At 50.4% G+C, this 27,068-nt stretch overlaps 4 protein-coding genes across 12 annotated transcripts in view; 2 read left to right on the plus strand and 2 right to left on the minus strand.

Moving 5' to 3' along the window:
* The first annotated feature begins 1,237 nt into the window (after nucleotides 1-1,237).
* Nucleotides 1,238-5,826, plus strand: Srpk3 (SRSF protein kinase 3). Of its 2 annotated transcripts, none has more exons than XM_021153105.2 (15): nucleotides 1,238-1,343; nucleotides 1,421-1,551; nucleotides 1,732-1,840; nucleotides 1,943-2,030; nucleotides 2,317-2,404; nucleotides 2,890-2,996; nucleotides 3,068-3,233; nucleotides 3,331-3,356; nucleotides 3,837-3,969; nucleotides 4,058-4,297; nucleotides 4,379-4,479; nucleotides 4,818-4,925; nucleotides 4,999-5,068; nucleotides 5,148-5,240; nucleotides 5,397-5,826. In XM_021153105.2, the coding sequence occupies exons 1-15, from the start codon at nucleotides 1,288-1,290 to the stop codon at nucleotides 5,579-5,581; spliced, it is 1,701 nt and encodes a 566-aa protein (XP_021008764.1). In that variant the 5' UTR covers nucleotides 1,238-1,287; the 3' UTR covers nucleotides 5,582-5,826. The 2 variants fall into 2 exon arrangements, with proteins under 2 accessions (XP_021008764.1, XP_021008765.1); XM_021153106.2 differs by having other exon boundaries at nucleotides 3,840-3,969; nucleotides 5,397-5,814.
* A 30-nt stretch (nucleotides 5,827-5,856) lies between these two features.
* On the minus strand, nucleotides 5,857-13,882 carry Idh3g (isocitrate dehydrogenase (NAD(+)) 3 gamma). Of its 2 annotated transcripts, XM_021153076.2 has the most exons (13): nucleotides 13,714-13,882; nucleotides 9,580-9,621; nucleotides 9,206-9,217; nucleotides 8,898-8,995; nucleotides 8,569-8,681; nucleotides 8,043-8,103; nucleotides 7,791-7,923; nucleotides 7,467-7,600; nucleotides 7,105-7,207; nucleotides 6,869-7,015; nucleotides 6,506-6,600; nucleotides 6,360-6,420; nucleotides 5,857-6,065 (listed from the first exon to the last, which is right to left on the minus strand). In XM_021153076.2, the coding sequence occupies exons 1-13, from the start codon at nucleotides 13,792-13,794 to the stop codon at nucleotides 5,964-5,966; spliced, it is 1,182 nt and encodes a 393-aa protein (XP_021008735.1). In that variant the 5' UTR covers nucleotides 13,795-13,882; the 3' UTR covers nucleotides 5,857-5,963. The 2 variants fall into 2 exon arrangements, with proteins under 2 accessions (XP_021008735.1, XP_021008736.1); XM_021153077.2 differs by lacking the exon at nucleotides 9,206-9,217 and having other exon boundaries at nucleotides 13,714-13,836.
* Nucleotides 13,883-13,955: 73 nt separating this feature from the next.
* Ssr4 (signal sequence receptor subunit 4) lies at nucleotides 13,956-17,770 on the plus strand. Of its 3 annotated transcripts, none has more exons than XM_021153078.2 (6): nucleotides 13,956-14,245; nucleotides 15,777-15,895; nucleotides 16,740-16,814; nucleotides 16,971-17,060; nucleotides 17,304-17,369; nucleotides 17,598-17,770. In XM_021153078.2, exons 1-6 carry the CDS (start codon nucleotides 14,179-14,181, stop codon nucleotides 17,700-17,702), a joined length of 522 nt encoding a protein of 173 aa, XP_021008737.1. In that variant the 5' UTR covers nucleotides 13,956-14,178; the 3' UTR covers nucleotides 17,703-17,770. The 3 variants fall into 3 exon arrangements, with proteins under 3 accessions (XP_021008737.1, XP_021008738.1, XP_029329087.1); XM_021153079.2 differs by having other exon boundaries at nucleotides 13,957-14,245; nucleotides 15,780-15,895; XM_029473227.1 differs by having other exon boundaries at nucleotides 14,085-14,245; nucleotides 17,290-17,369; nucleotides 17,598-17,646.
* A 2,503-nt stretch (nucleotides 17,771-20,273) lies between these two features.
* The window catches only part of Pdzd4 (PDZ domain containing 4), a 30,542-nt gene continuing 23,747 nt past the window's right edge, over nucleotides 20,274-27,068 (minus strand). Inside the window, exons 2-8 of one of the 5 annotated variants that reach the window (XM_021153223.2) lie at nucleotides 26,768-27,021; nucleotides 25,721-25,811; nucleotides 25,159-25,257; nucleotides 23,778-23,840; nucleotides 23,311-23,412; nucleotides 23,032-23,142; nucleotides 20,274-22,850 (exon numbers count right to left, since the gene is read on the minus strand). In XM_021153223.2, coding sequence (XP_021008882.1) covers nucleotides 21,312-22,850; nucleotides 23,032-23,142; nucleotides 23,311-23,412; nucleotides 23,778-23,840; nucleotides 25,159-25,257; nucleotides 25,721-25,811; nucleotides 26,768-27,021 — 2,259 coding nt within the window. In that variant the 3' untranslated portion in view covers nucleotides 20,274-21,311. Of the gene's footprint in view, nucleotides 22,851-23,031; nucleotides 23,143-23,310; nucleotides 23,413-23,777; nucleotides 23,841-25,158; nucleotides 25,261-25,720; nucleotides 25,812-26,767; nucleotides 27,022-27,068 lie in introns of all 5 variants that reach the window. The other 4 variants (XM_029473559.1, XM_029473560.1, XM_021153226.2 and 1 more) reach the window with 4 other exon arrangements.

Here is a 27,068-nt window from a genome sequence, read left to right on the forward strand (position 1 = left end):
CCAGGCTGGCCTCGAACTCAGAAATCCACCTGCCTCTGCCTCCCGAGTGCTGGGATTAAAGGCGTGCGCCACCACGCCCGGCCATTTTTATTTTTAAAGATAGGGTTTCATGCATTCCAGGCTGGCCTTAAACTTGCTATGTAGCTGAGCATAACCTGGAACTTCTGAGTACTTCTTGAGCATTGAGAGTACAGGCACATTCCACCACAACTGGTTTATGAAGTACTAGGCATCACTTTACCAACTTTAGAAAGCCCAAAAGAGCAAAAGTACTTGTCTACTTTTCTGGAACTCTCCAGTGACACGCATAGACTCCAGATAGGGTCTCAGTTATTTTCCCAGGTCCTAGTATTCTGTAGCATGCTGGCACAGTATATCCTGAATGCTTCTGGGGACTTAATGCTTTCTGGTCCCTCAAGATGCACAGGATCCCTCAGTTACCAACTAGCTCATGGGCAATAACTGTGTGTTTTTTTCTTCTCCTGCTGGACATGGCAGAGTTGGCCTAAATGGGAACCTGCAAATGTTGATGGAGACAGCAAGGCAGAAGTGGTCAGCTCTAGAGCTAGGGGATGCTATGTAAATCTGATGAGCCTTTTGCCTCTGATGGGAGGAATGAGTTGCCTTTAGCTCTTGCCTTTGACCCCTGCTCAGCCACATAGAGGGGAGGTCTGGGCTCCCACCTGCATGGGGTGTGTATCTATGAGTTACAAAAGAGCTGGGATCAGGGTTGAGATTGAGCAGAGCATGGGGTTTAGGTGGGATTGGTGGGGCTCACCTCTAAAAGGATACTTACATGGGTTAAGTGGGAAGTTCCAGAATGCATCAAGTATCCTGCAACATTTGGAGAGAGCTCAGCCAAAGGACCTGGTCACCATATCAACTTCATTCTTTCATAGGAGTCTCCCCTCCCTACAACCTTAGAGTACAGGAACTCCAGAATGCCCCATCTCCATGTAGGTGTCTTCCTTGGCTGGTCCTACACTGTGGGAAATCAGCCTAGGGACTGAGTTGCTATCATAACCCCAGCTTGATGGCTCCCTCTGTCTCTAGAGTGTGGGTGAAAACAGAGCAGGGGTGTTTGGCTTAGGGGCTGGACTCTCCAGGGCTGCCATCAGTGCACTACCCCCTCCCTGTTCTGCATACCTTGCCCACAGCTGAGCAGCTGGGAGGCTATTTATAAAGGCGAGTGAGATCAGCGGCAGAAGCTATAAATGCACTGGCCACGGCTGGGCCCCAACAGGAACAGCGGTCCAGTGCACCAGAGCTTTGGGCTGCGACACCAGGATGAGTGCCAATGCCGGTGGTAGTGGTAGTGTGGATTGTGGCGGCAGCAGCAGCAGGTATGACCAGGATGGGGAGACTGGGGTCCCCTGCTCCCTGTGAGCTCACTGTCTGCATCCTCCCTCTTCACCCACAGCTCTCAGACTTCCTGTGGGCCTGAGTCCTCAGGCTCTGAATTAACTCCAGCCACACCAGCACCTCGTTTGCTGCAGGGACTCCTGGGCTCTGATGATGAGGAACAGGAAGACCCTAAGGACTATTGCAAGGGTAAGACCTGGCCCTGGCTGCATGTGGCCAGCCAGATTGCCACTGCAAGGGCTCAGGACAGCGTGAGAGTAAAAAGTTGCCAAGACTAGGCCCATGCGAGACAGATGACCAGCAGGACATTGATATTGAGGTATAGGGGAGAGAGATGTCCTACTCTGATCTTTTGGCTCCCTTCTGCAGGTGGTTACTACCCAGTGAAGATTGGTGATTTGTTCAATGGGCGGTACCATGTGGTACGAAAGCTAGGCTGGGGCCATTTCTCTACAGTCTGGCTCTGCTGGGATATTCAGTGAGTGGCTGGGATCTGCCTGAGGGTTTGGTTAAGGCCACCACCGTGAGACCATGTGACTCTGGCAAGGTCTGGCAGCCTATGAGGGTCTCCATATTACAGGCGCAAGCGCTTTGTGGCCCTGAAAGTGGTGAAGAGTGCAGGACATTACACTGAGACCGCCGTGGATGAGATCAAGCTCCTGAAATGTGTAAGGCACCTCCCCTACTGCTCCCAGCCCCTTGAACTGCCTTGGGCCTGGCAATGTGGGTGCAAGGCCTGCTGGGGCTCTACAGAGTGGGGCGGGGCTCCCAGAGGGGACAGGCTCCAGCTGACTCTGCCAAGTAAAAGGACCCGGAGAGCAGAGGCAGCTGGCTTTCTTCAAGTGGGCCCCAGCTGGACTGGGAAAGAGGGATAGAAGTGCTTCAGGGGATATGAGCAGAGCAGTGTTGAGGAGCAGGTTGGAGTCATCTGTGGCTCCTTGCCTTTTGTTCCAGGTCAGGGACAGTGACCCTAGTGACCCCAAAAGGGAGACCATTGTTCAACTTATCGATGACTTCAGAATCTCAGGAGTAAATGGAGTCCGTATCCTTTGCAGAATGAGCAATATGGCAGTGAAAGATCCACATTGCATCATGGGATTTAGCCCTTGCAGGAGGAGCCTATAAAACAACATCATCCCTTTGGGCACTTGTGTTTCTGAGTAGGGGGAACATAGGTAATTAGGTTGACAGTGATTATCTGTGACTATCAGATAATCTGTGATTATCTGCGGAGTGACTCCCAAATATAAAAGGCTACTTTTGAGGCCTACTTGGGCAGAAGAGTAAAGCTGGAGTGAGATATCTGTAGGATGACAAGAGGTACCATCTCAACTGGCATATCCGTGACAGTGACAGAAACATTCTAAATAATAAACTGGGACAGTGGTGGCCACCAAGATGGTCAAGGGAAAGCCCTACTTCCCTAACCTCTGCATTTCTGGAGTCTAAGTGCTCCTCCATGATGGGAGGGTAGGTAAGCCTGTGCCTTAGCTGTGTGTTGCTGACTGCCCTTCACTCCAGGTCCAGATGTATGCATGGTGCTAGAGGTCCTGGGCCACCAGCTCCTCAAGTGGATCATCAAATCCAACTACCAGGGTCTGCCTGTGCCCTGTGTTAAGAGCATTGTTAGACAGGTAGGTGCTGCCCCTACACTGCTCAGGTTGGCTAGGCATGGCTGCTGGGATTCAGCTGTAGCTTTTGCCAGGTGCTGCATGGTCTGGATTACCTCCATACTAAGTGCAAGATCATCCATACGGACATCAAGCCTGAGAACATCTTACTGTGTGTTGGAGATGCCTACATCAGGCGCCTGGCTGCTGAAGCCACAGAGTGGCAGCAGTCAGGGGCCCAGCCCCCATCCCGTTCCACAGGTACCAAGAGCATGAGTGGGGACTCATACCAGGACTCTGGACCTCAATCTCTACCTGAATTACTGTTCTTTTTTCTCTCCCTAACCCTCACATCCAGTCAGCACTGCCCCCCAGGAGGTCTTGGTAAGTTGTGGTACCCCCTTTCCCTGTCTCCTCTTCCAATACAAGCTAGATGAGGCCATGTCCTCAGAGCTTGGATCCTCACGCCACACTTGTTCTACCTTTTGAACTTCTAAAAAGCTGAGTACCTGAGAAGAAAGTGATTAGACAGAGTGGATCATGTGCTCCAAGCTGCCTCTGGTGGCCAATGAGCCCACTACTACCTCAATGGAAGGATAGTGTGATACCCCACATGGCTACTTCAGGCAGCTTCATCTAGGTCTGGGATTAGACAAGGAACAGTGTAGAGCAGGCCCACCAGGTTCTCCCCAAACCACAAGGTAGGAGGGGGATAGGAGGAGAGGCAGAGAAATGGGTCAGGGGTTGGGAATAAGGGTGAGACAGAAGATAGCATCCATATTCTGATACCCATGGGGGTTAGTTCTGGGGTTCAGGGCTGGACAAGGAAACATGGGGAGGGGTGTGTGACCCTGACTCTGACAGCAGATTGGCAAGCTGTCCAAAAACAAGAGGAAGAAGATGAGGCGCAAAAGGAAGCAACAGAAGAGGCTGCTGGAGGAGCGGCTGAGGGACTTGCAGAGGCTAGAGGCTATGGAGGCCGCAGTACAAGCTGAGGGTGAGGGGGCAGGGAGAGCACTGGGCCACTAAGCCTGCATGTGGACTGCAGGCTTCTACTCATGTGCTCTTCTGTTCCTTCTCCCCAGACTCCAGCTCAAGACTAGAACGAGGCAGCGGCTCCACCTCTTCTTCAGGCTGCCACCCCGAGGGCACCAGGGCTGGCCCTTCTCCAGCCTCTTCTTCTCCTGTGCCTGGGGGGGAACGAAGCCTTAGTCCCAGCTCGCAGACCTCAGGTTTTTCAGGGTCCCTGTTCTCCACGGCTTCCTGCTCCATCCTCTCAGGCTCATCTAATCAGCGTGAGACTGGAGGTCTTCTATCTCCTAGCAGTAAGTATGGGGTACAGTGGGTAGTAGACAGGACCATAAAGAGCAGGGCCAGACCAGTCTCTCTTCTTCCTCTTTCCTTAGCACCATTTGGTGCTTCCAATCTCCTAGTGAACCCTCTGGAGCCCCAAAATGCAGACAAGATCAAGATCAAGATTGCAGACCTTGGCAACGCCTGCTGGGTGGTATGCTGAACACCCTGGGATGAGAGGGTGCTTGGTCTTGGGGAGCCCTACCCTAGGTCGGTCTCCTTTAATATAACTAAGAGCTGCTTCTTGCTGCTCTCTCCAAGCATCAGAGTCCTGCCAGGCCAGAACTGTGCCCATTACAATGGTCAGGGGCCACTAGAAAAGGGTCACCTAGACAAAGTCCCTCCTGGGACATCTGAGGAACTCAGAATCAGAAAGAATCAGAGTGAGCTCCATGGAGCTCAGGTTCACGGACCAAAAGCAGGAGTGGGTTGTGGGGGGAGGCTAGCCTGGGACTAAGATCCTTTTCCCAAGGGGGCTCCCTTTCCCTCCAGCACAAGCACTTCACTGAGGACATTCAGACTCGGCAGTACAGGGCCGTGGAGGTGCTGATTGGTGCCGAGTATGGGCCCCCAGCTGACATCTGGAGCACAGCATGCATGGTATGTTAGTTTAGCTGCCTCCATGCCTAGGATCAGACACCTGCCACAGCCTCACTTCTCCCCTCCTTTCCAGGCTTTTGAGCTGGCCACTGGTGACTACCTATTTGAGCCCCACTCTGGAGAAGACTACAGTCGTGATGAGGGTAGGGGAGGCAGGCCCTGGCTTGGCTTCAGGACCTCCAGCTGTCCTACCCCAACTCCAAACTTTCTCTTTGCCTACAGACCACATTGCTCATATCGTGGAACTTCTAGGAGACATCCCTCCAGCTTTTGCCCTCTCAGGCCGATATTCACGGGAGTTTTTCAACCGTAGAGGTGGGGATTAAGTAGGCTTAGGTCACAGGGGCTAAGAGAGCAGAGGGAAGGTCAAGGACCTTGATTCTGAGAGAAAGAACAATTGGTGCCTATTGTGGGTACAACTACAGGTACCAGACTATCTGGGGACAATGCCTAACGTTGCTCACCCTCTAGGAGAGCTGCGGCACATCCACAACCTCAAGCACTGGGGCCTATATGAGGTGCTCATGGAGAAGTATGAGTGGCCCCTGGAGCAGGCCACACAGTTCAGTGCCTTCCTGTTGCCCATGATGGAGTACATCCCTGAGAAGCGGGCCAGTGCTGCCGACTGCCTCCAGCATCCCTGGCTTAATCCATAGGTTTTGCTGCAGCTGTGGACAGTAGAGGCTATGCTAGCTCTTGGTGCCTTGAGGGAAAGCAGGCAACTTCTTCCACTCTGTGGGAGCTGCTCCTCCATCCTGCTGGGTGCTCACCCCCCATGACAGGATGAGATGCTGGGGCAAGGCCCATATCTCAACCTGTCTACTTGTGATCCTTCTAGATGCTCCTGAATGGGGAAAATTGCCTGTTTGTTTCTTAATAAAGTGGGAACCGAAATACCAGTGTCTTGGAGTAAGGAAAGAACAGGGCCAAGTTCTGGAACAGAAGTGGCTTTATTCTGGATCCTGTCCCCCAAGCTATCTGGAGTGCTAAAGTGAGAAGGGAGTCCTAAAGACAGGCTGAGCAAAACTGTACGGATAGCTAAGCCTCCACAGCCCGTCCATTAATGATGCGGATGTGACGAATGATGTCCTGGATGGCTTGAGATGTGGTGCCCTGGCCTCCAATATCTGGGGTATGCATCTGTAGGAAAACAAGAAGCTTGGACACATCAGGCCAACATCTACCATAACCCCATGGTGTCCTAGGGCTACCCACGGTTTCCTATAGTTGGAAAGGCAAAGAACTAGCACCAGGAGGCCAATAGTTCTAGATTAGACCCAGAAACCTTACCCTATGTGACACCACCCTTCATTTATAGGTAACAGCCAGTGTTAGTCACTGCCTAAAGCATATAGGGTTGGTCAGACCAGTGTAACATGGGGTAGATGAGGGGAGACTAAAGGTGGGACAAGGAAGGGACAAGAAGAGCCTTACATTTTCATTGTCCATGGATGCTAAGACAGCTTTGCGGATGGAAGTGGCATAGGAGTGGAGCCTAAAGGATGAAGAGAACAAACTTGATTCTCAGTGCTTAGGGGCTAGTCAGAGGACTCATGATCAGACATGAGCAACCCACTTACTTGAGGTGGTCTAGCATCATGCAACTTGCTAGCAGTGTGGCAGTCGGGTTAGCAATGTTCTTATTGGCAATACTTTTGCCTGTGTTCCTTGTAGCCTGGTAAAGAGAAGAAGGAGGAAGTAGTTGGGAAAATATAAGAATGCAGGGTAGATGATTCTACTCATGTACCATATCCAATAGAGGCCCATCCCAGACACAGCAAATGAAGGCATATTAGGGCTTCAGGAAGATACTCGTGGGTCTGGGTTTCCTTTAGAAAACTTTAGCCTTTAAGCAGTACCAATGGCTGCACAACACTGTAGTATGCCAACTGACACAAGGTCACTATAAGAGAAAGACAGCAGAGTTGTGTCTGGCTACTCACTGTCTCGAATACTGCATACACATGGCCATAGTTGGCCCCAGCCACAAGGCCTGGGCCTCCAACTAGCCCTGCACAGACGTTGTTGACAATGTTACCATAGAGATTAGGCATCACCATGACATCAAACTGCTGAGGCCGGGATACCAGCTGTGGGAAGAGAAAGAAGTGAGCTGAGTTGTAGAAGCCATGAGAACCAAGGGTGAGTAGAAGGCTATGGAGCCAGCTGGGCTAATTACCTGCATTGTTGTGTTGTCTACAATCATGCTGTCAAAGGTGATCTGAGGGTAGTGGGCTGCTACTTCTCTGCAGCACTGGAGGAAGAGTCCATCACCCAGTTTCCTAGATGATGGGGGATATAAGACAGCAGCTTAATCTCTCACTACAGTCAGCTGGAGAGTTAGGGTATACAGAGACTTAGAACCCTAAGGATTAGTTTGAAACCTGTTCTCCAGATAGAAAAACAAGCATAATCCCATCTATTCCCCTCCCCTATGGATGCAGTGTAGTAAGACAAAGAACCTCAGGAACAACAGGACATAGCCCTGTGTGTGGCCCTTCAGCTGCTCAATGTAGACAGGAGAGTACGGAGTAAACATACATGATGTTGGCCTTGTGCACAGCCGTCACTTTCTTACGCCCACTCTCCTGGGCCAGCTTGAAAGCATATTCAGCAATGCGCAGAGACTTGGCTTTGGTGATAATCTTCAAGCTCTCCACCACTCCTGCTACGCTCTGAGAAGAGGCCAGGGGACAAAAGGCTTGATGGGAGTACTACAGGATGCAGCCTTATTACTAAGTATATCTGGCTTTTCCAGCCCTTTGAGTGGCAGTACCTTACCTTGATTCTGAAGTTCTCTCCTCAACTCTGACCCTGGCCATAATCATTGCCACCTACCCAAGAGGGTCAAGTAGCTTTGCCTACCTCATGCTCCAGGCTGCTGTACTCGCCTTCTGTGTTTTCCCGTACAATGAGGATGTCTATGTCCTTGTGCCGGGTCACCACTCCTGGCAGGCTCTTACAATGGATGACGTTGGCATAGAGGTCTAGGCTGGTGCTGGGGGAGTGACAGGGAAAAGGTCAATAGACCCAACTAGCAACTAACCAGGGTCATGAATGCCAGAACATCCCACCCTAGCCTTCACCAAGTCACTAGTCTATGTACATGGCTCTCACCGAAGGATGTTGTTTCGGGATTTGTGGGATGGTGGCAGGTTATGATTTGTTTCGATGTTGCCTACAGGACAAAAGCAAACAAGATAGGCAAGTTAGAGAGGAATCCTCTGGACTCAGCTGTGTTGACATAGCCCGCTATGTAGTCCAGGAAATGTTCACCAAAGGTTGATCCAAGTGGAAAAGAACATTTTCAGAAGCAAAATAGTTCATTGAAGTCTAGGATGTAACTGCCATTGTGAGCAACTCTGATCTTTTGAAGAAAAACTATGGGTTAAAGCAGATTCTAACAGAGGCATGGTGAAGTGAAGGAAGAGGTGGGAGGAAGCCACTGAGCAAGCTTATACAGGTTACCGAGATAAAAGAGCCATGCTATTAACAGGCCCACAAAAGCCTCTACCCAGATGCCAAGAATAAGAGTCATCACGAATCAGAAAATCCCAGAAATTGGAGCCATGGGGACCCACAAAAGTCAGTCTATAGGCAAAAGGAATCATGTATAGCATCCCAACCTGGCCCCTGAGCTCACCCTTGAGGGCCACACGGTTCCGGCGGATGGCCATGATGGCATTGCGGATGTCCTCCTCATCAGCATTGGAGCTTACATGCACCTCTTCAAAGTCCACTGGCACACATGCATGCCTGCAGTAGAGTCAGGCTAAAGATGCTAGCCTAGAGCCTTCCACACCCCCTCCTGAAATCTATACCAATTTTTCCCTGCTGCTTCCCACCTTGACCTGGCTCCAGCTAAGAGGGAACCATACCAAACAAGTGGGTCACAAAGTTCTGGGGGGCTTCCAGCTGGGCCTGGGATTCAATCTTCCCTGGGAGAGAAGGCAAGATCCAGCCCCTCCATACCTGAATACAGACTTAACATGCAACATGAGCTCTGGGCCGATGCCATCCCCTGGGATCATAGTCACTGTATGCCGCCCACCATACTTAGCAGATGGAGGCTGGAAGAAGGGAGAGGGTGAAGGTAAACCTTGGATACCTCAATGTGTCAGTTCCCTTTTTCCCACCAGCACCAATCCACAGGCCAGCCAAGGCAGAATTGCTGTCCTGGGGCTCCTTATCAGCATCCACCACCTCCTCAATCCCACCTGGACTTGGGTTAACCCCAAAGCAACTAAGAGCCCCTCAAATCTAATACAGAGAATACTCACAATTGTTTGTTGCTAGAGGGAAGACAGAAAGGAAGAAGACATGGATCAGCCAAGATTAGAGGAACAAGGCTGTAACTAAGGAACTGGGATCTTTTTTTCTCTGGGGACACTGTCTAACACAACTCAAAGAAAGGGGAGGTGCGAGTGACCTCTGGAGACCATGCCTCAGAGGGAAGGACAGGAAGGCCAGGGAGCAAAGACACAAGGCATGTGTGTATGGGCACATGTATACCTAATACACATAGTCTCATACACATGCATTATGTTCATATACACAAACACACACACTTGTGCACACATGGAAATATATGACCACAGCTCTCCCCCACATGCATGTGTTCATATACAAGCATACATCCAAGGCAGGTACTTACTGAGGAAATGCTCCTTCGGGGGGCCACATGGGCAGCCAGAACCTGTCAAAGAGAACCCAGATGACAATATTAGCTGTTCAGTTCCAAAAGTCAAGTTGGCAAGAGCTACCCTAGCTCTTAGCAAAGCGGAACTGATACCAGTAAACAACAGTTCACAATGTGTCCAGGACATTCCAAAGCCCCTGTTATCAACAATTGTCCCACAGGAACACCAGACAAAGTTGCCCCAACACTTCACTATCCTTGTGGGTCAATATAATAAAAACTGTATGAGGCAGGCACAGAAGTTTTAATTCCAGCACCCAGGAAAATAGATCTCTTTGAGTTTAAGGCCTTGGTCTTCATAGTGAGTTCTAGGCCAATCACAGTGACAGAATGAGGCCTTGTCTCTAACACCAGAACTGTCTGTCCCCATCCCCACTTTTGTATTGGCTTCTGATTCTCTTTTGGCCAATTATCGTCGTCGTCGTTGTTGTTATGTGTATAAGCAGAAAGACTGGCAAACTTGACATATTGCAGAAGGAAAATCTCAGCAGGCCACCAACTCTGAGCGACAATTTCATGTCTTTCCTTGTTTTTCCTTATTACAAAGCCAATACATGGTCAGTATAGTAAATGCAAAATGGAAAGGTAAGGAAGAAATAGCCACTGCCCTGAGGTAAGCACTGTCACCCCTAGGGAATGGTCCTTCAGAACAGAAATAACAATCAAATGTGTAGAAAAATACAGCCATTTCTGGAAGACCTATGACAGATAGTTTCACAAGGGACTGTAAGCTGCTTTGTGGTGTAGCTTGGATGATTGGTAAATGTCCCCAATCCCATGAGTGGGAAGCAGCTATGTTTGGCCATGCTGGTGACACTCTGACAGTTTCAGAGAAAAAGCTGTCTGGGCCAGACGGACCAGGTACTAAGAAGTGGCCCACTGTCCTGTAGGGAGAGGCTATGTCCTCAGCTCCACAGGAAAGGGTTTCCTCCCCTCCCTGCTGTGCCCCACTCACTTAGGAATACCTGAAGAAGTAGTGGCATGGTACCAAGTTCTTCCTTGTAACTTGAGGATTCTTTGCCACTCACCCATCAGACAGTAGCACAATGTTCTAATAGCTGAGACACTGTAGCCATTTTCTAGAGTCATGCGTTCTTTCAGAAAGACCAGAAGGCTCAGGTAGAGTCTGACCATTCCCTTCTGGGTTCCCCTGGCCCACAGTTACAAGATGCTCAGTTACCTAGGCACTAACAAGGAAGGAATGCCACTCAATAACCCAAGCCAAGAGGTAGGAAGGTTGACCACTAGGATCAAGTCCTAAGGGTCCCTCACCATATATGCAGCCACATGCATACTTGTTTTCTTTCTAGTAATTGCCAATATCAGATTCATCTTGTCTGTAGGGTCTCCATGTCTTCCTTGAGAAGGTAGCATAAATTTCCCCTCTTCCTGGGAGTCTCCCTAGACTGCTAAGTCCTACTTACACCCTACCCCCTACTCCTCTAAGAGACATCACTCTACCTGATTATCACCTCCTTGCTCTCTTCCTAGCCTATGAGAATAGAGTACATATTTGTTTCACCCTCTACTGTCACTCCAAGATCTAGCACAGCACCTGGTCCAGAGCTGGAACCACAGGTACATTTTCTAGGTGAATAAGCACATCAGAAAATGAAGAAACAGATGGAGACCAAGGATATCTGAGACCAAATCCACCATCTGCTATGGATCTAGATCACCACCATGGCTTTGGATCTAGATCAAAAAATCCATGAAACAGAAGCAAGGCATGGCAGCACACATCTGTAATCCTAGTACCTAGACGGTAGAGGCAGGAAGATCAAAAATTCAAGATCATCCTCATATACAAAGAAATCTTAAGGTCAGTCTGAACTACAAGAAACTTTGCTTCGGAAAACAAAAGTGTTTGGGGGGGGGTGGAATTAGTCAATCCATAGAATGGAGACAACTTCATTTGTCTGCTGAAAAACTTAACCAAAAGGAGGCATTCAAGCTGTTCACAAGCTCCAGCAGGATGGAGATGAGCTAAAGTATACCACCTTTTACTCTACCAGCCTCTTAGTCAGAGTTCAAAACTAGCATCCTTGGGAGATGCGAGGATGACCCCTGTAACTCCCAGTAGTTAACTCCCTCTGAACTTTAGCTGTGGCAATGATCCAGACTTCTAAGAGCCTGCACCAGGTGTGGCTCAAAATCTGTACAACCCATTTACAGATGGCAACATCATTGCTAGGGCTGAATCTATCCCACAGCTGCCTCCTATGCCAGATGTTGCAGTGGTCATTGTCTCAGTCCTAGAAAACGTCCCAACCACAGGCTCCTGACCTTGCTATATACAGACATGGATAGTTTCTTTTAGAGGGTTACAAAGCTCTCCCTCTTGAGTCCAATTGTCCAATCAATGAAGCCCAGGATGATGCAGGCTGAGGAGAACACAAGTCTTCTGCTCTGTCATCATCCTTAGCTAGTCTGCAGAAAGACAAAGGTCCAGGGTGGTTCAATCTCCTGCTGATGGACTCCCATACTTGATGTTTTCCTAAGGCTTCTTCCTTTGTCATGTTTGTGTTTGGTCAATTACCAATAATGATAGCATGATTTCCCAGGGGATGTCAACCAGCAGGACTCAAGACCTTGAGTTGTCTATCTGGGTTCCTATACCCAGGACATTCAGTCTTAGAGCAAAGCCCTGCCTGCCTACCAACCATTCCACTGCCACCTAGTCCCATCCCAACAAAGGCACACAAACATTCAGGAGGAAAGGTCTTCATTAAGGGTTTACAGAAGCCTAGCTTCTGGTGCCATCAGGGCCTCTAGTAATCCTCTATATGCTGCTGGTCTTTCCTCAACAATGTGGAAGAAGCCATAGCACACGTGTGGCAATCAGATGATTCTGTGGGGTCCTTTTTCTCCTTGCATTTTACAAGAATTCCAAGGATCAAACTTGGTATCCAAGCTTGGAGGCAGGTGCCTTTACCCACTCAGCCATCTGGCTGAACCAGAAGTCCCTATTTTAAATAGAATTTCATGTAGCATATGTAGCTCCCTTCCCCAGACAACAGAGAAATGTGGTAAGCAGAAGAGGCTGCAGGCAAAAAACAAAACAAAACAACAACAACAAAACATGGCATTCTGGAAGGTCAGAGTCAGCAAATACTTTGAGAACATAAAGTCCTCTCTCTTCACTGGAACCCAGAGAGAAAAGAGAGCTGGCCTAATGCCATATTCTGGGTCAGTGGAAGAGCAAGGCCTAGAGGTCATAGCTCTTATTCCCCAGAGCTAGTTGTTGGTTTTCTGGTGCTAAGCAGTGCTACCCAGGAGCTGAACCAGCTAACCAAGACTCCAAAGAAAGAACCAGGAAAGCAAAGCCCTAGAAGCTTCCAGTCTTAGAACCCTGGTTCACTCTCATTACAGGGGTTTGGGCTTGTTTGTTGGCCTTTTGGCTAGAATCAAGTATCTAGGTGCTTGGTAGGCAGAAGATCTGGAGGGATCAAGAATTATTGGTAGCCAGATGGCGGCGGTGCATGCCTTTAATTAATCCCAGCACTTGGGAGGCAGAGGCAGGAGGATTTCTGAGTTCAAGGCCAGCCTGGTCTACAGTGTGAGTTCCAGGCTACAGAGAGAAACCGCGTGTTCGACGAGACAGCGAGAAACCGGGAGAGGGGGCGCGGGGACACAGAGAGAGACACTGAGAGAGAGAGATACTGGTAAAGTCTGATTTTCCACCTCCACTAGGGCAAAGCAGTCTAAGAGAGGGAAAACCAAGGAGGAACTGAGTCCAGAAACCGGCTTAGATGGTACATGCAAGGTGAACCAGGACACGTGGCCTCTCCAAAAGGGCTTCCACAAGGACACTACGGAGGGGACACCTAGCTACTGCTGTCTACCTTCCCAACCCTTCCGGAGAAGGCACAGAGGAGCCAGATCAGAGTCAATTTCGGCCAACCGCCTCACTGACAGCAGAAGCAACCAGTGAACCCCAGAGTGCAGCCCTCTCCCCGCCCCTCCTAAGGCTCGCACAGCCAATCGAATTCCGTGTTTGCTCAGAGAGCCGTTACCCGACTCCGGGTCTCAATTGGGTGTTAAGTCCTGTAAGCGCTGCAAATGTCCCACCGCCCATTCACCACTCACCTCCCAAGGACGGCAGAGGAGAGTTGGCTTGAGCATTGCCTTTGCAGCACCGCCAGCAGCTATCGCCACCTTCAGCGCCATGACGAAAAGTGAGGACCTCTACAGGTCAAAACATTAAGCACCGTTCTCGCGACAGTTGGGGACAGCGAGAAATCCGGGGTATGGGTTGAGAAAACGCTAGCATTACGCACGCGCACAGTCACACCGGTTCTTACGCCCCCTTCCGGTGCCTAGAGCACTGTTCCGCCATCTTGGGGAGGGGAAGGCTGAGAAGGAGGGAAGTGCGACCGGTTGGGACCTTGGCTAGGGAAGCGGACACGTCAGTGCCGCCAGCGACGTCACCATGCCCGACCCAGCCCGCCGACGCACGATTGGGTGCTGAGGCCGCTTACGCGTCGCGCTTCCTCGTCTGCTCCGCATGTCCAGGGTGGCTTGCTCTCTTTTCCCCTCGGAAGAGAAGAGGCGATGGCGGCGATGGCATCTTTCGGCGCCCTGGCACTACTCCTGCTGTCTGGCCTATCTTGCTGCTCAGGTAGCGGCCTGGCCGGAGCTTGTTTCGGGGCGCGCCCCTGCCGTTGGCAGGTGGTGCTGGGGGGAGGAAGGGTGTGCGCGAGGTGGGGATCTGGCCCTTCCCGGGGCTCGTCGCTACTGACGGGATCTTCCCCCGAAGGGTGTTGTGTCGTGGCGACCAAAGCACCACACACACGTTTACCCGACAGCCAGGTTGCTTCCTTGCCTGCTTTTGGGAGAGCCCCAAAGCAGTACCATGTTCCGACCACCAGCTCCAGCAGGGAAGGTGATATGTATGTCCCTGGTTCCTGTGTCAAAAGGTAGTCGCACAAGAGCAGTGCTGGCAGCTAGGACCCAATGCTGCATAGGCCAGGCTTCCCCAAGAGAAAGCTAAGAGAGGGAGGCAGATCAGAGTAAGGGCACTAGGCGAGTTAGATAGGGAGCCAATGAAGTGATCAAGGGCTTTTAGTGCCTTGACTTTTCGTGAAGCCTTGCTATATCCCACCCCAAAGTTCATAGCAAAATTGAACTGTGCACAGACCCGTTGATATTTGTGAGGCATCTGTAACATGGTAGTGGGGCTGAGCTCAATCTGGAGTGCCGGCATGTGTTTTGAAAGTTGTTAGCACCTCAGACCTGAGAGCCTGAACTAAGGACGATTTGGTTTCTGTACATACAGGTAGCCTCTGGCCATCCCTTTTACCCACCCCTCAGAGAATTCTTCAGTCTGTTGCTAGAAGTGTCTTAAAAAGACAAACCTGGCTGTAAAATCGATTAGGGGTTCCATAGTGTCTACAGGGAAAGGCCCAGCTGAGCAGGTCACAGAAGGGTTGGTGGAATATGGCCTTGAGAACCATTCCCAGGCTTTTTCCTCCTGCTATTTATGCCGGTACAAGGTCTTCTCCAGCTTAATTGGTCATTCTTTCAAGACATCACATTTGCAGAAGAGTTGGATGGGAACTTTTCCTCAGGGGTGTTTAGTTTACAGGGGCAGGTTTGGTGTTTGGGCCCAGAATTTACTTCTCTCAGGAAACACTAGAACCAATCTTGCCATTCTGTCACCTGGATGGGTGTAGAGACCCTTATCTTGAAAGTCCCTGTGTGTTAACAACACCCCATTTAGTGTCTGCAGAATGCTTTCAGTAGGCTATTGAGGAAGCTCTGAATTGAGGCTGCCTTGACCTACTTACTGGGCTTCTGGGGTACTTTAGGAGCAGGTGAGCTGCTTTGTGGCCTCCCTATCATAGATTCAGATACTAATTTCGTCAGCCTCCTGCCTGCCTCAAACATGGCTGTTGCTTCCATGTTGTTGCATCAAGGCTCACCTCTGCAGAGTTTTCCCTACCTCACTCTGGCCTGTCTCAACAGCCCTCACTGGCCCCTTCCACTATACTTTTGACTGAGTACTAGGATCCATCTCCCAGATCTCACGTTCTGTCAGGAATAGAAGAGTGTGTGTATCCTCAGCTCACCAAGTCTGAGAGGTGGGGCCAGGGTAAGCCCTTTTGCCTTTTGCCTGGAACACACAAATTGGCTTTGCCTCCTCTCCACAGCAGAGGCCTGCCTGGAACCCCAGATCACCCCTTCTTACTATACAACTTCAGATGCCGTCATTTCTACAGAGACTGTATTCATCGTGGAGATTTCACTGACCTGCAAGAACAGGGTCCAGGTGAGACAGTAGGAACTCAGCAGAGAGGGTGCAGGGGAAGAGATGAGGGTGGCAGACTCATTCACTGGCAGTTGACAGTGACCTGAGGATCCTATCAACAGGGAGAATAAGGATTCCAATTCACAGGGTGCAGGAGAGATGAGGGCACAGCGAGGCCAGATCCTAGCAAGTACTTCAAGAGCATTTTCCTGACCTGCTTGGTATGCTTTGCCTCCATGCAGTAACGTGGGTAGACACCCCACTGTCTCCTGGATGAATGTCTGGAATGGGAGAGAGAACTAGGGTCAGGCCCCTCTATCTTTTTTCTGGGTGTAGTTTGCCTGAGTGTGTGTCTGGATGAATGTTCTGTAAGTTTAAAATAGAAAAACTCCAGCCTGAACCTTTAACCTGCTCTTCCAAAAATCTAAAGAAAGAAATTGGAACTTTTTCGGGGGGAACAATACTCCTAGGGTTAAACAACTCATTTGGCACTTCCTTCTCAAGCTCCAAGAAATAACAAAGCCATTGTTTTAATCATCCCAACCCTGTGTACAGCTAACAGACTTGTTGTGGGTTAGGATAAACTGGTTATAAGGGATATGTAGTTCTGTTCACCTCTAGGGAAACAGATGAAGAAAGACATGACAGTGTCCATGGGTGAGGCCTAGCATGGCTCTGAGCTGTGGCAGGCCCATTTCCTGAGTCTTCCACAGCAACCCCTACCAACATACCTTAGCCCTCTGCTGGCCTACTCTCCCTCCCCAGTCATAGTACTGCTTTGGGCAGCACAATGGGGGATTCTATGTATGCCCAGAGAAGAGAGGAAAATGTGATTCTTGCTTTTATTACCTCCCCCCTCCTCCAGAACATGGCTCTTTATGCCGACGTTAGTGGAAAACAATTTCCTGTAACCCGCGGCCAGGATGTGGGTCGATATCAGGTAAGGGATACTGCATCCAGGGTTGTTGGGGAAATGGTTCAAAGCAGGGTTAGAGACCAAAGATTTAAGCACTGCTCATGGTGGTATTGTGCCAGCACTAGCAGAGTAATCCCCCATGTATCTGCTATGCCTGGCCCTTACCAAACACCCAACCAGGTGTCCTGGAGCCTGGAGCACAAGAGCGCTCATGCGGGCACCTATGAGGTCAGATTCTTTGATGAAGAGTCCTACAGCCTCCTAAGGAAGGTGAGTATCATCTGGAACTCCTTTGAGGCCCCAAGGAGGGAGGGCATGCCCCACTTCTGAAAGTCCTCTTTACCCTGGTCAATTCTGTATTCCCCTTCTGCAACGTCAGCACTCTAGGAAGACAACCAACAAGTGGTTGTCTTCCTGCACTTCTGCCCCTGCTTCCTTCTTTGTCTCTTGCTCATGTCTCCCTTTTCTTGGCAACCTACCCAGCACTTCTTGACCCCAGCACCTCCCTTACAGGCTCAAAGAAATAATGAGGACGTTTCTATCATTCCACCCCTGTTCACAGTCAGTGTGGACCATCGGGTAAGTGCCCTTGTCTTGGAAGCAGAGAATACAGGGCACATCTCATCTTTTGGGGTTGTCTAAGGAAAAGCTCTGATCCTCTGCAGCCCAAGTTCTGGGCTGCTGTTGATCTGTGTGTCCTAAGAACAAGTGATTAAGGGTGACTGCTCCACTCCCTGGCATTCCCCTGAGCTGTCTTTTGGTCTTCTTCTTTTTTTTTCTTCTCTCTCTCTCTCTTTTTTTTTACAGGGTACCTGGAATGGGCCTTGGGTCTCCACAGAGGTGCTGGCTGCAGTAATTGGCATAGTGATCTACTACCTAGCTTTCAGTGCAAAGAGCCACATCCAGGCCTGAGGGCAGCAACTTCAGCCCTCCATTGCTTCTTTCAATAAACAGTAACTATTTGACATGAGTACATTCAAGACACGGGGCTCCTGTGTCTATGGGGAGAGCTGGGGATCCAGCTGCTCTTGTCTGCCTGGACAGCAGATAGTAATTCTGAGCAGAGCTATATTTTCCCCAATGTCCTCTGTTTTCTCTGTCCTTGTCCTGTTTGTCAGGATATCTTGGGCCTGTCTTCTCTTTTCTAGTGTGTGGCCTCTTTAAAATAAGACCATCTTGGCTGGGCAGTGGTGGCGCAAGCCTAAACCCCAGTACTCAGGAGGCAGAGGCAGGTAAATCCCTGAGTTCAAGGCCAGCCTGGTCTACAGAATGAGTTCCTAGACAGCCAGGGCTACACAGAGAAACCCTGTCTTGGAAAAACAATGGGGAAGGAGAGGAGGAGGAAATACCATCTTTCCTTTCCTCACCAGTCCCCAGGGCAGATCTGGGTCACCCTCTGGCTTTTGTCAGACTAGGGCTGCAGGACCCTGGGAGTCTCTTGAACTGCTTTGGGTTGGAGGGCTCTTATTGCACCTTGTGGGTGGGGGATGGCACCTTTCCTAATCGCCCTCAGATTTAGCAGTCAGAACTATCACTAGCCTTAATCTTTGTGATGTCTCCTATGTGGGGGCTGCAAGTGCTAATGCACTTCAAGTTGTCACATGTAACACGCATGTTCCCCTATGCATAGGGGAACACTCCTGGAGTCCGCACCCTAACCCTAGCCACTCCCATGTTTCATCCTGGTCTGCTGCTACTCACAGCATCCAGTTCAGTGCTGGATTTTGGAAAAACAGCCTCCCATAGCTCCTAAGAGACCCTGTTCTCTAGTGAGGTGAAGTATGAGCCAGGAAGCCTGCTTGCAGTAGTTTACCATGTCATCTTATTGCACAGGCTGGCTACTGGCCACTTGATTAGTGCTTCTTAGTGCCACGGAAGGCTAGTTAGGAAGAGGCTGGATGCAAGTCCCAAGTAAATGCATTCTACCACATGCATAAAGCCACTTCTCTAGTGGTTTCTCCAGGATAGGTCATTCAAAGAGCTGGTCACACCCCAAGAATGGTAGGGGCTCCTTAACCTCTGTGGGAGGTTGGGTGTTGGCTGGGAGACTGGAAGGTATTCTGGATGATGTGAACAGAGCTTATGATTCAAGTTCATCCAAGACAGGGCATCTGCCATCCCCAGTTCTTGGGATGAATCTGGGATGCACTAAGGAGTAGTACTGAGACTATCAGAATTGGACACTAGGTAAGCAGCAGGATCAAGAAAGGCCAGAAGAGAGAAGTAGCCTCCCCCCTTGGCTGTTAAGGAACAAATGGCTGTTAAGTGGCTTTCTATGTTCTGCCAGTAGTCTATATAGTAAGGAAATGGCAATAGCTGTTCGTCGACCAGTTGCTGTATCTACATCTGGCTTCACCACCTTGCCAGATGGCAATGACAGCCAAATGTGGAGATGAATGTTCCAAGCTATCAGTAATCCGGTACTGTCAGCTGCCCTGGTGCCACACCTCTCTGAGCCAGTCAACACAGTATAACCTTCAGAGAAGTATTGGCCCACCTCCTGGTCCTGAGAACCCATCATCAGAGAACAATGAGGTGACTCCAGAAGTGCCCAGTAGCTGAAGGGATGCCCAAGGAATCTTTCACTGAAAGGACCTTGGGCTAGAGAGTGTTTTGCTACTTTGTGAGTTCTTTCTTTCACTCCCCTAACACCAGATAGCAAAAGAAATAGGAAAGGGAGGCAAGGTATCCTTAGACTACTTGATGATCAAATTCCTTGGGGAAAGTTTGATCAGGTTAATATGTTTCTTTGTAGTGCTTAAATGTAACTTGACTAACCAACAACAACCCACCCTATTGCTTGGGCTCTAGCATTTATATACCCCTTAATTCTAAAGATCACATAATCACAGAAAACTCTCTGCAGCTGGCAAAATCATGCTTCTGCTAGAGCATGTGTCAAACCATAGTTGATATGGACAATCTTAAGCAGCCCAATACTCCGCTCCTGAGATTGAAATGAAAATACATAGAAGTACTGTGTTTTTTCAAAGAATCCAAAGCTAAAACTATTGGAAATGCTCCTAAAAGAATCTAGAACTAGCCAGGCGTGGTGGTGCACGCCTTTAATCCCAGCACTTGGAGGCAGAGGCAGATGAATTTCTGAGTTGGAGGCCAGCCTGGTCTACAGAGTGAATTCCAGGACAGCCAGGGCTACACAGAGAAACCCTGTCTCGAAAAACCAAAAAAAAAAAAAAAAAAGGAATCTAGAACTAGTATCTAGCCCCTGCTTTCCCATTCTCACCACTCCCTATTCTATTCTCTCCCTATTCACCAGCAGGACTGTCATGTGTATTCCTACCCAGACCCAGCCTTTCCAGCAATAGGACTCAGCTTCTAGGAATGAGCCCTTAGATTTCCCACTCACACCCATCTTGGCATCTTGCTCACCACCTATCTGCTATAGAAATCTGGGTATTCAGGAACTAATATACTGACATTTCTCAGCACAAATAGCATGACGGCAATGAACACAAGTCCACATTAACAGCAAAAAGGCAGCTTGCTTTATTCTTGGGGTATATGTAGGTGGGGAGCAGGGGCATCCTGTAGCATCCAATGAGCTTCACCAAGCCTGACAGGCACCAAACATTTTAAAGTTCCATCACCTGGAAAAGGTTCTAGGCATCTCTCAGTCAGCCCACCTTCCTTTCATTGGGCCCAGGCCTTCCAACTCCCACCACATCATCTCTAGACTCTAGGTTTGGCCCGCCTTGCTTAAGCCACTGAGAAGAGTGGCTCTGCTCCAGATGGCATAGACAGATTCTTTTGCATGGATACTATGCCCCAAATCCCTGTGATCTCGCTCTCCTTCAGTCCCTGGCAAGAGAGGTGGGCCTCCATGGTTAAGCCTTGAAAGCCAAGGCAGAGCCCCTACACACTACTCAGAGTAGAGGCCACCAGGACAGCTGCTTTTTATTCTTCCCTATCTTTTTCCTTTCCCTCCCACCCAACCCTCCCTCTTTTCCTCCCCCCAACCTCCTTTCCAGCCAGCACTCGGTGGGGTCCACCTTTGTCAGGCTGCCTAAAGGAGCTGCCAGCCCCCAGAACAGGCCCACAAAACAGAAAACAACTATTGGCAAGCACAGAAAAGAAGAAAAACCACAAAATTCAGGGTTGCCTTTGTCTACAAATAATTGCAGCTCCTAGGAGGGGAGAGGTCGTGCTCAGCATGAAGCTGGACATTCTCTTGTGCTTAGGATAGTCCACCTCACCTCTCTGCACTGATTTCCCTGTCTCCAAGAAAATAGCAAGAATACCATGTGTATACACAATGACGTGCCCTTTATGGGTATGCCTCTGTGTTGGTGGTTAGCATAGCTTCTTGGGGAAAAGGAACTAGGTGTAAGAGAAGTGTCCCTTCTTGGGGCTTTCTATTACCAAGGTCCTGTGCACACATAACATACAGGTAGGAGTGTGCATGAGCACAGCGTGCAAGCACACACATCGACACACACTAGATTCTAAGGGAGGGTGAGGGTCAGGCTTTCTAGACCTGGGCTGGGCTCCTGCTGGAGCAGCTCAGACAGTGGTGACAGAGAGCAGAGGGTTGTAGATCCTTTTTCCATCAGCTGAGCGGGCACCATGAGCCAACATCTCCTGGATGGTGATCCAGTTGTCCAGGATCTTCTTGTTTCGCTTCTTCATGGTTTTACGGTGGCTCAGTGCAATGATGTTGAGCTCAGGTTTGCTGTCACCATTCTGCTGCTCCCTTAGACACTCCAGACGGCTCTGCATCATGAACTCACGCCGCTTCCGTTGCTCCCGTGCTCGGATCAGGTGTTGCTTCCTCTCTTCCTTGCTCCAGTAGCGGCCCATCTTCATCTCACTCACTGCATCATCATCAGTGGTCATACCACTGCGTTCCTCTCGGATCTTCAGGGCCCTGGCCTTCAGCAGCCGATCTCGCACAGGTCGCTTGGCCACATATCGGGTTCCATCACTTCGCACCTTCACCTTCCACTCCATGCGGGGTGCTTCGACAGCTGCAGCTACCACCCCACCCACCCGAGGACCACTAGCCAAGCTCAAGGAGCCATGGCCCAGATCCTCCAGGGTGCGTGGCGGGGCCAACTGCACACAGCTGTGGTACTGCTCAATCTCCTGGCCACGATGGCGCCTGGAGAGGTAAGGGCTGCCTTCAGGGCCCACACGCTCCAGAGTAACACTTGTCTTGGTGCTCCGGCGGACACGCTCTTCTGTGTGCTGTCTCCGGCCCACTTCAGGATCCCGAGAGAGTGATCGGAACTTAGCTGGGCTCCCTGGTGAAGGAGCCCCCTTGAGGTGGGTGGTGACAGGAGGGCCAGAAGGGGTCCGATTCAAGTTGGAATTGCCAGCAACAGATCGCTTCAGCGGGCTCTCGGGCAGAGGCTCCACAAGAAGTGGAGTGCTGCGGCAGCTCTCCCCAGTGTTGTAAGCGCTGGTGCTATCTTTGTCTGATTTCTCTGGCAGTTCAGAGATATCAGACAGCTCATGCTTTTTGGGCTCACTGGCTGCCAGGTCATAGAGACTTTCCTCCTCCAGCAGCCAGGCCTTCATACAGCGCTCCCGCAACTGCTGCATCTTCTGTGCCCGCAAGATATTGCGGCACTTGAACTCTAGGTGCCGAAGCTCTTCCTCCAGCATGGCCATCTCATGGCCTAGGCTCTCATTGCGGTTCACATCTAGGGCACTGTTGCCACTGGAGGCCCGGGAGAAGAAGATGCCCAGCTGGTTGCCATTTTCCAGGTGGCACTTGATCTCCAGCAGCTCCCGGTAGCGTTCATATTCCTCATCAGTGAGCCCAGGTAGGTCAGCCCCTCCCAGCCCTGCCCCCTCAGCTAACAGAGAATCCATGCTGAAGTGGAAGTCCCTGCTCTGTAGAGCATCCCCTTGTAGACCAAATTTGCGCAGGCTTCCAGGGGTGTTGGTGGTGCTGGGAGGTTCATCCCCCAGCAGGTCATGTTCAGAGCTCTCTTCATTGCGGGTACTCTCATCAGTCCGACCCACCCCGCTGTCCAGGTCCTGGCTGTTGTTTAAGCCTGGGCCCCCATCAGGAGCCCCCTTCTCATCATTTCCAATCTGGGACAGAAATGACAAACATACTCAGTTAGGTTCTCACAGACAAGTGTGCTGCAGAATGACTAGAAAGTTCACAGCTTGCTCCTCTCCAGGCCCATGCTGGAAGACAGTTAAACGCATTTCCTTTCTCCTTCCTCCCTCTCTTTCCCTACCCAGTTAGCAGGCCTTCTTCCTTCCTTACCTGCTGGACAGGGGGTGACTTTAGCTTCCTAGCACGAAGGTCCCCTTCATTCTCAGATCCAAAGTCATCTAGGAAGTCATCTCTGTCACTGTCTTTCCACCGCTTTGCTAGCTGCAGAGACAAACATGAGCTAGTCAACACTTTAAAGACCTCCCCAATGCCCTTCCACCTTGCCTTAGACCCTGCGCACTCAGTAAAGTAAAACAGACCAGCAGCCTTCAAGACAGAAAGCCTGTGAGGGCCCTGTATCGCCCTTTCATAAAGACCTTTCATACACACCTGGCTCTCAGGTCGGGCCACCAGCAGAGAGATGTTGGTGTTTTCATCCTGGCTCAGGATGGCCACTGCCTCCTCTCGGTTTTGGACATCCATTCCATTAATCTGCAGAGGTTTAGAGAATAGTCAACAAGAATGCTAGTGGGGGAATCTGGCTGTGCCAAGGACAGGGTCTTGAACTCTGGGAAGGCATAAATTAGCAGAATGCAGTGGGGGAAAGGATGGCCTGGCCTGTATAAGAGCATATGTGCTCAGAGAATGGAGAAGTAGAAGTGGAGGATAAAGAGGGCAGGGAGGTGCTGGCAGGAATACATGGGAGCTACTCAGGGAAGTTGAGCAGAACAGAGATGAGATTTGGTTCAGGACATGGTAGATTCCAGGGTAGAAGGCCAGGTTCTCAGCAGAAAAGATCTAGGAAGGGGTTGAAAAGAAGGCAGGGCAGGCGCGGCAGCCTGATTTCTAGTGCTCACCTGAATGATTCTGTCTCCCTCACGGATCCGGCCATCTTTGGCTGCAATGCTGTTGGGATTTACCTGCAGGACACATGCATCTTGGGGACTTTGGCAACTTTGATGCCCTTTTCAGTGTGTGTGTATGTGTGTGTATGTAAGTAGGGAAAATGCCAGTCTTGCTCACTTTCCCACTTCACCTCAGACTAGCAGCTTCTAAACTTTAGGAAGCAGGAGTGGGACAGTGAGCCAAGGCAGTTTGCTCCATCAGCTTGGGAGATACAGGGTGACCAGAAGCAGTTCCCTAGCTCCTACCCAACATTTCAGTGGTTTTGCCTCTATCCCTTGTACTACTATACTGTATATATCAAAGTCTTTTTTTTTTTCAGTGTTAAGGAACCTACAGCCTTGTATATGCTAAAAAAGTATTTTACCACTGAGCTATACCCCCAACTTCATTGAAGCTTTATTTTTTTTTCTTTGCTTGCTTCCTTCCTTTCCTTCTTTCTTTTCTTCCTTCCTTCCTTCCTTTTTTTTTCTTTTTCTCTTTTTTTTTTTTGGCATGTATGTGCACAGCTGCATGAAGGTATTGGTGAAATCCAGAAGAAGGTATTAGATCCTGTGGAACTGGAGTTAGAGGTGGCTGTGAGACATCTATGTGATTTCTGGGAACTGAACTCGGGTCCTTTGAAAAAGCAGTAAGAATCATCCTTCCAGAACACTTCCCACATATATACTCCCCATTAAAACAGTTTCACTGTTTAGCTCTAATGAACCTTAAGCTCACAGAAATCTACCTGTCTTTGCCTTCTCCATGCCTCGGAGTTACCCACACCCAACTTGTTTGTTTTTTAAATAGGGTCTCTTGAAGTTCAGGGTGACCTTGAACTTCTAAAGCTACAAAGTGCTGGGATAATGGAGGCATGAGCCACCACACCCAGCTCAGAGGTCTTTCTTTCTTTTTCGGGTGGGTGGGTGGGTGGGTGGGTGGGTGAGGGGACAGGAACTAGGCACTGGCCCGTGGCTAGATGCTTCTTCATAATGAAAATGCATAAAGTTGTGTGTTCTGGGCAGTGGGACTTTTTCCATTTGGAAGAGTAGCTTTAGTAGGATAGTGCTAGCATACATAGACATCTGCCAAAGGGAAGAAAATGGGGAGAGAAGGTGGGCCCCATTAAATCCTTGATGCCTGAGTACAGGTCAGCAGGGCTGTCTCCTTGGATATACTGAAACCATAGCCACCCTGGCCTTGACACCAACAACCTACTGTGACACCTAGTGGGTAGTTAGGACCTCTGGGCAGCCCTAAAGCCTGGACAGACTTTGTGGAAAGACCACAGAGCTGGACTAGAACAGCTCTGGGGCTCGGTGTGCCAAAGCCTGCTGCAGCACCTCTCCATACCTCTCCAACGTAGATGCCTAGGTCCTCCTCCTCATCTGTGCGATAGCACACCATCAGGCCCAGCTTGTCTTGGTGGCTGTTTTTACACAGCTCCACCTCCTGCCACAAGAGGTAGGGGAGGAAGTAGAGGTATAAAGAACTGAAGGGTATAAGCAAGGACGCCTGCAGCCTTGGCCCAGACCCTTGCCCCTAGAACCCCCTTCCTTCTGCTTCAGTTATCTGAACTGAGTGTGTAGCCCTTCCCTTTGAGGGTTCCCTTCTCTTACCATCCTAAATGTGCGAGTGTTCAGTGGTTTCCCTACCAGGAAACGCCCAAGACACAAGATGTACAGAACACACAGGACACAGACATGCATGGGACACAGAGTCACCAACAGAGACATAAGGAACACACTGCCTCACCCACACCCTCCCTGACTCAGGCTGCTCTCTACTGGCAAAGGTCAGAGGCCCAGCCACCAGGGGGCGGCAGGAGCCAAGCCTGGGCAGAGCTGCAGAAAGTGGGCCTGCAGACTCTTGGTGGCTGCAGGTTCCGGCCAGGCAGGCCAGCCACTAGGCTCACCTCGTACTCCAGCTCGTCCATTCGCTCTGCCTCCTGCGGGCCGCCCTCCATGAACTCCGCTGGGTCATAATACTCATGGCTGATGGGGGGGCTGCCCAGGAGAAGGGGGGGTCAGATGGGCCATCTGCTTCCTTGGCACCCTAGCCCCAGCTCCAAGCTGGCTAGTCCCAGTACAGTAAACAAAGAACCCTGTTCTAGATGGACTTTCTAAAAAGGTGGCCAAGCTACTGCCTTTAGAACCCTCCTCTCTGATCCACACAAATGGCTGTGGAAGGATTGGAAAAGCTCCTCAAACGAGCTCACAGGGGTCCATCCTAAGGACCTAGGCAGCTACACCTAGCTCTCCCCATCCCAACTCCCAGACCAAGAGCTGATTTCTCCAAAGCTTTAAGTTCCCAGGCTGCCTCTGGCACTGTACCCACTCATGCAGAACCTTTAGGAGTTACCCAGGTCTTCTACAAAACAGCATTCTTCTGCCTCCAGGAAGGGGTTGTCCTCCTCGCCTTAACGTTAAGACTGACAGCTCACTGCTCTATGGCCTACCTCTCTGATCAAAAGGGTTCCCAGGGCCACCTCCCTATAGCCCTGGTAGGATTAACAGAATAAGTCAGTGCTGCTCACATGGTCACAGCCACCAGGCCAGGATGAAAGGCTCTTCTTAGAAGGCCAAAGAAACAAGCCGAAGGGATGGAGGAAATTCAGAGCAAGTAGAAGAATGGAACAGACAAGGGATGCAAGAAGATTCAAAGAGAGATGCTTGTGAGGAGGCAGAGACGATGGCAGCAGAAGAGGAAAGAGGATGAAGGAGCAGCCAGGTCCCAGGAACATAGGTGTCCCTTCAGCCTTTCTGCCAGCTGGTGCCAAGCCTGAGGCCAGAGGCCTGGAGGTTCTGAGCCTGAGTGCCATGGTCAAGCCTGCTTAATGCCCAAGAGTGGCAGCTGAGTTGTCTCTCCCCACCATGGCCGCCTGGGGGTCACATGGGGACAGCTGCTCAGGTGGCATGTCCTCTCTGGAGGCAGGGCCCAGGCCCTCCTGAGGGCAACTCACAGCTCAGAGAGGACGTACGGCTCCAAGATGCCCATGGGTGGGGTGGGCGGGCGCAGCTTGCCCAGCGCCATGATATGCTCGAAGGTGATGTCGGTCTGAGTGCCACTGTCCACCAGCTGAAGGTCATGGCAGGAGCTGTCCCCCCGCAGACGGGGGCTGCGTCTCAGCACCTGGATCACCAGGGGCTCCTTGGAGGCACGCAGGGCCTCTAGGGTTTGCTCCTGAGACAGCTTGGAGAGCTCCTTTCCGTTCACCTGTGGCAGAGATATGCCTCTGTGAGAACCCTCAAGAGCCGACTTCT

The sequence above is a fragment of the Mus caroli genome, chromosome X, assembly GCF_900094665.2.
Source record: "Mus caroli chromosome X, CAROLI_EIJ_v1.1, whole genome shotgun sequence".
Lineage (NCBI taxonomy): Eukaryota > Metazoa > Chordata > Mammalia > Rodentia > Muridae > Mus > Mus caroli.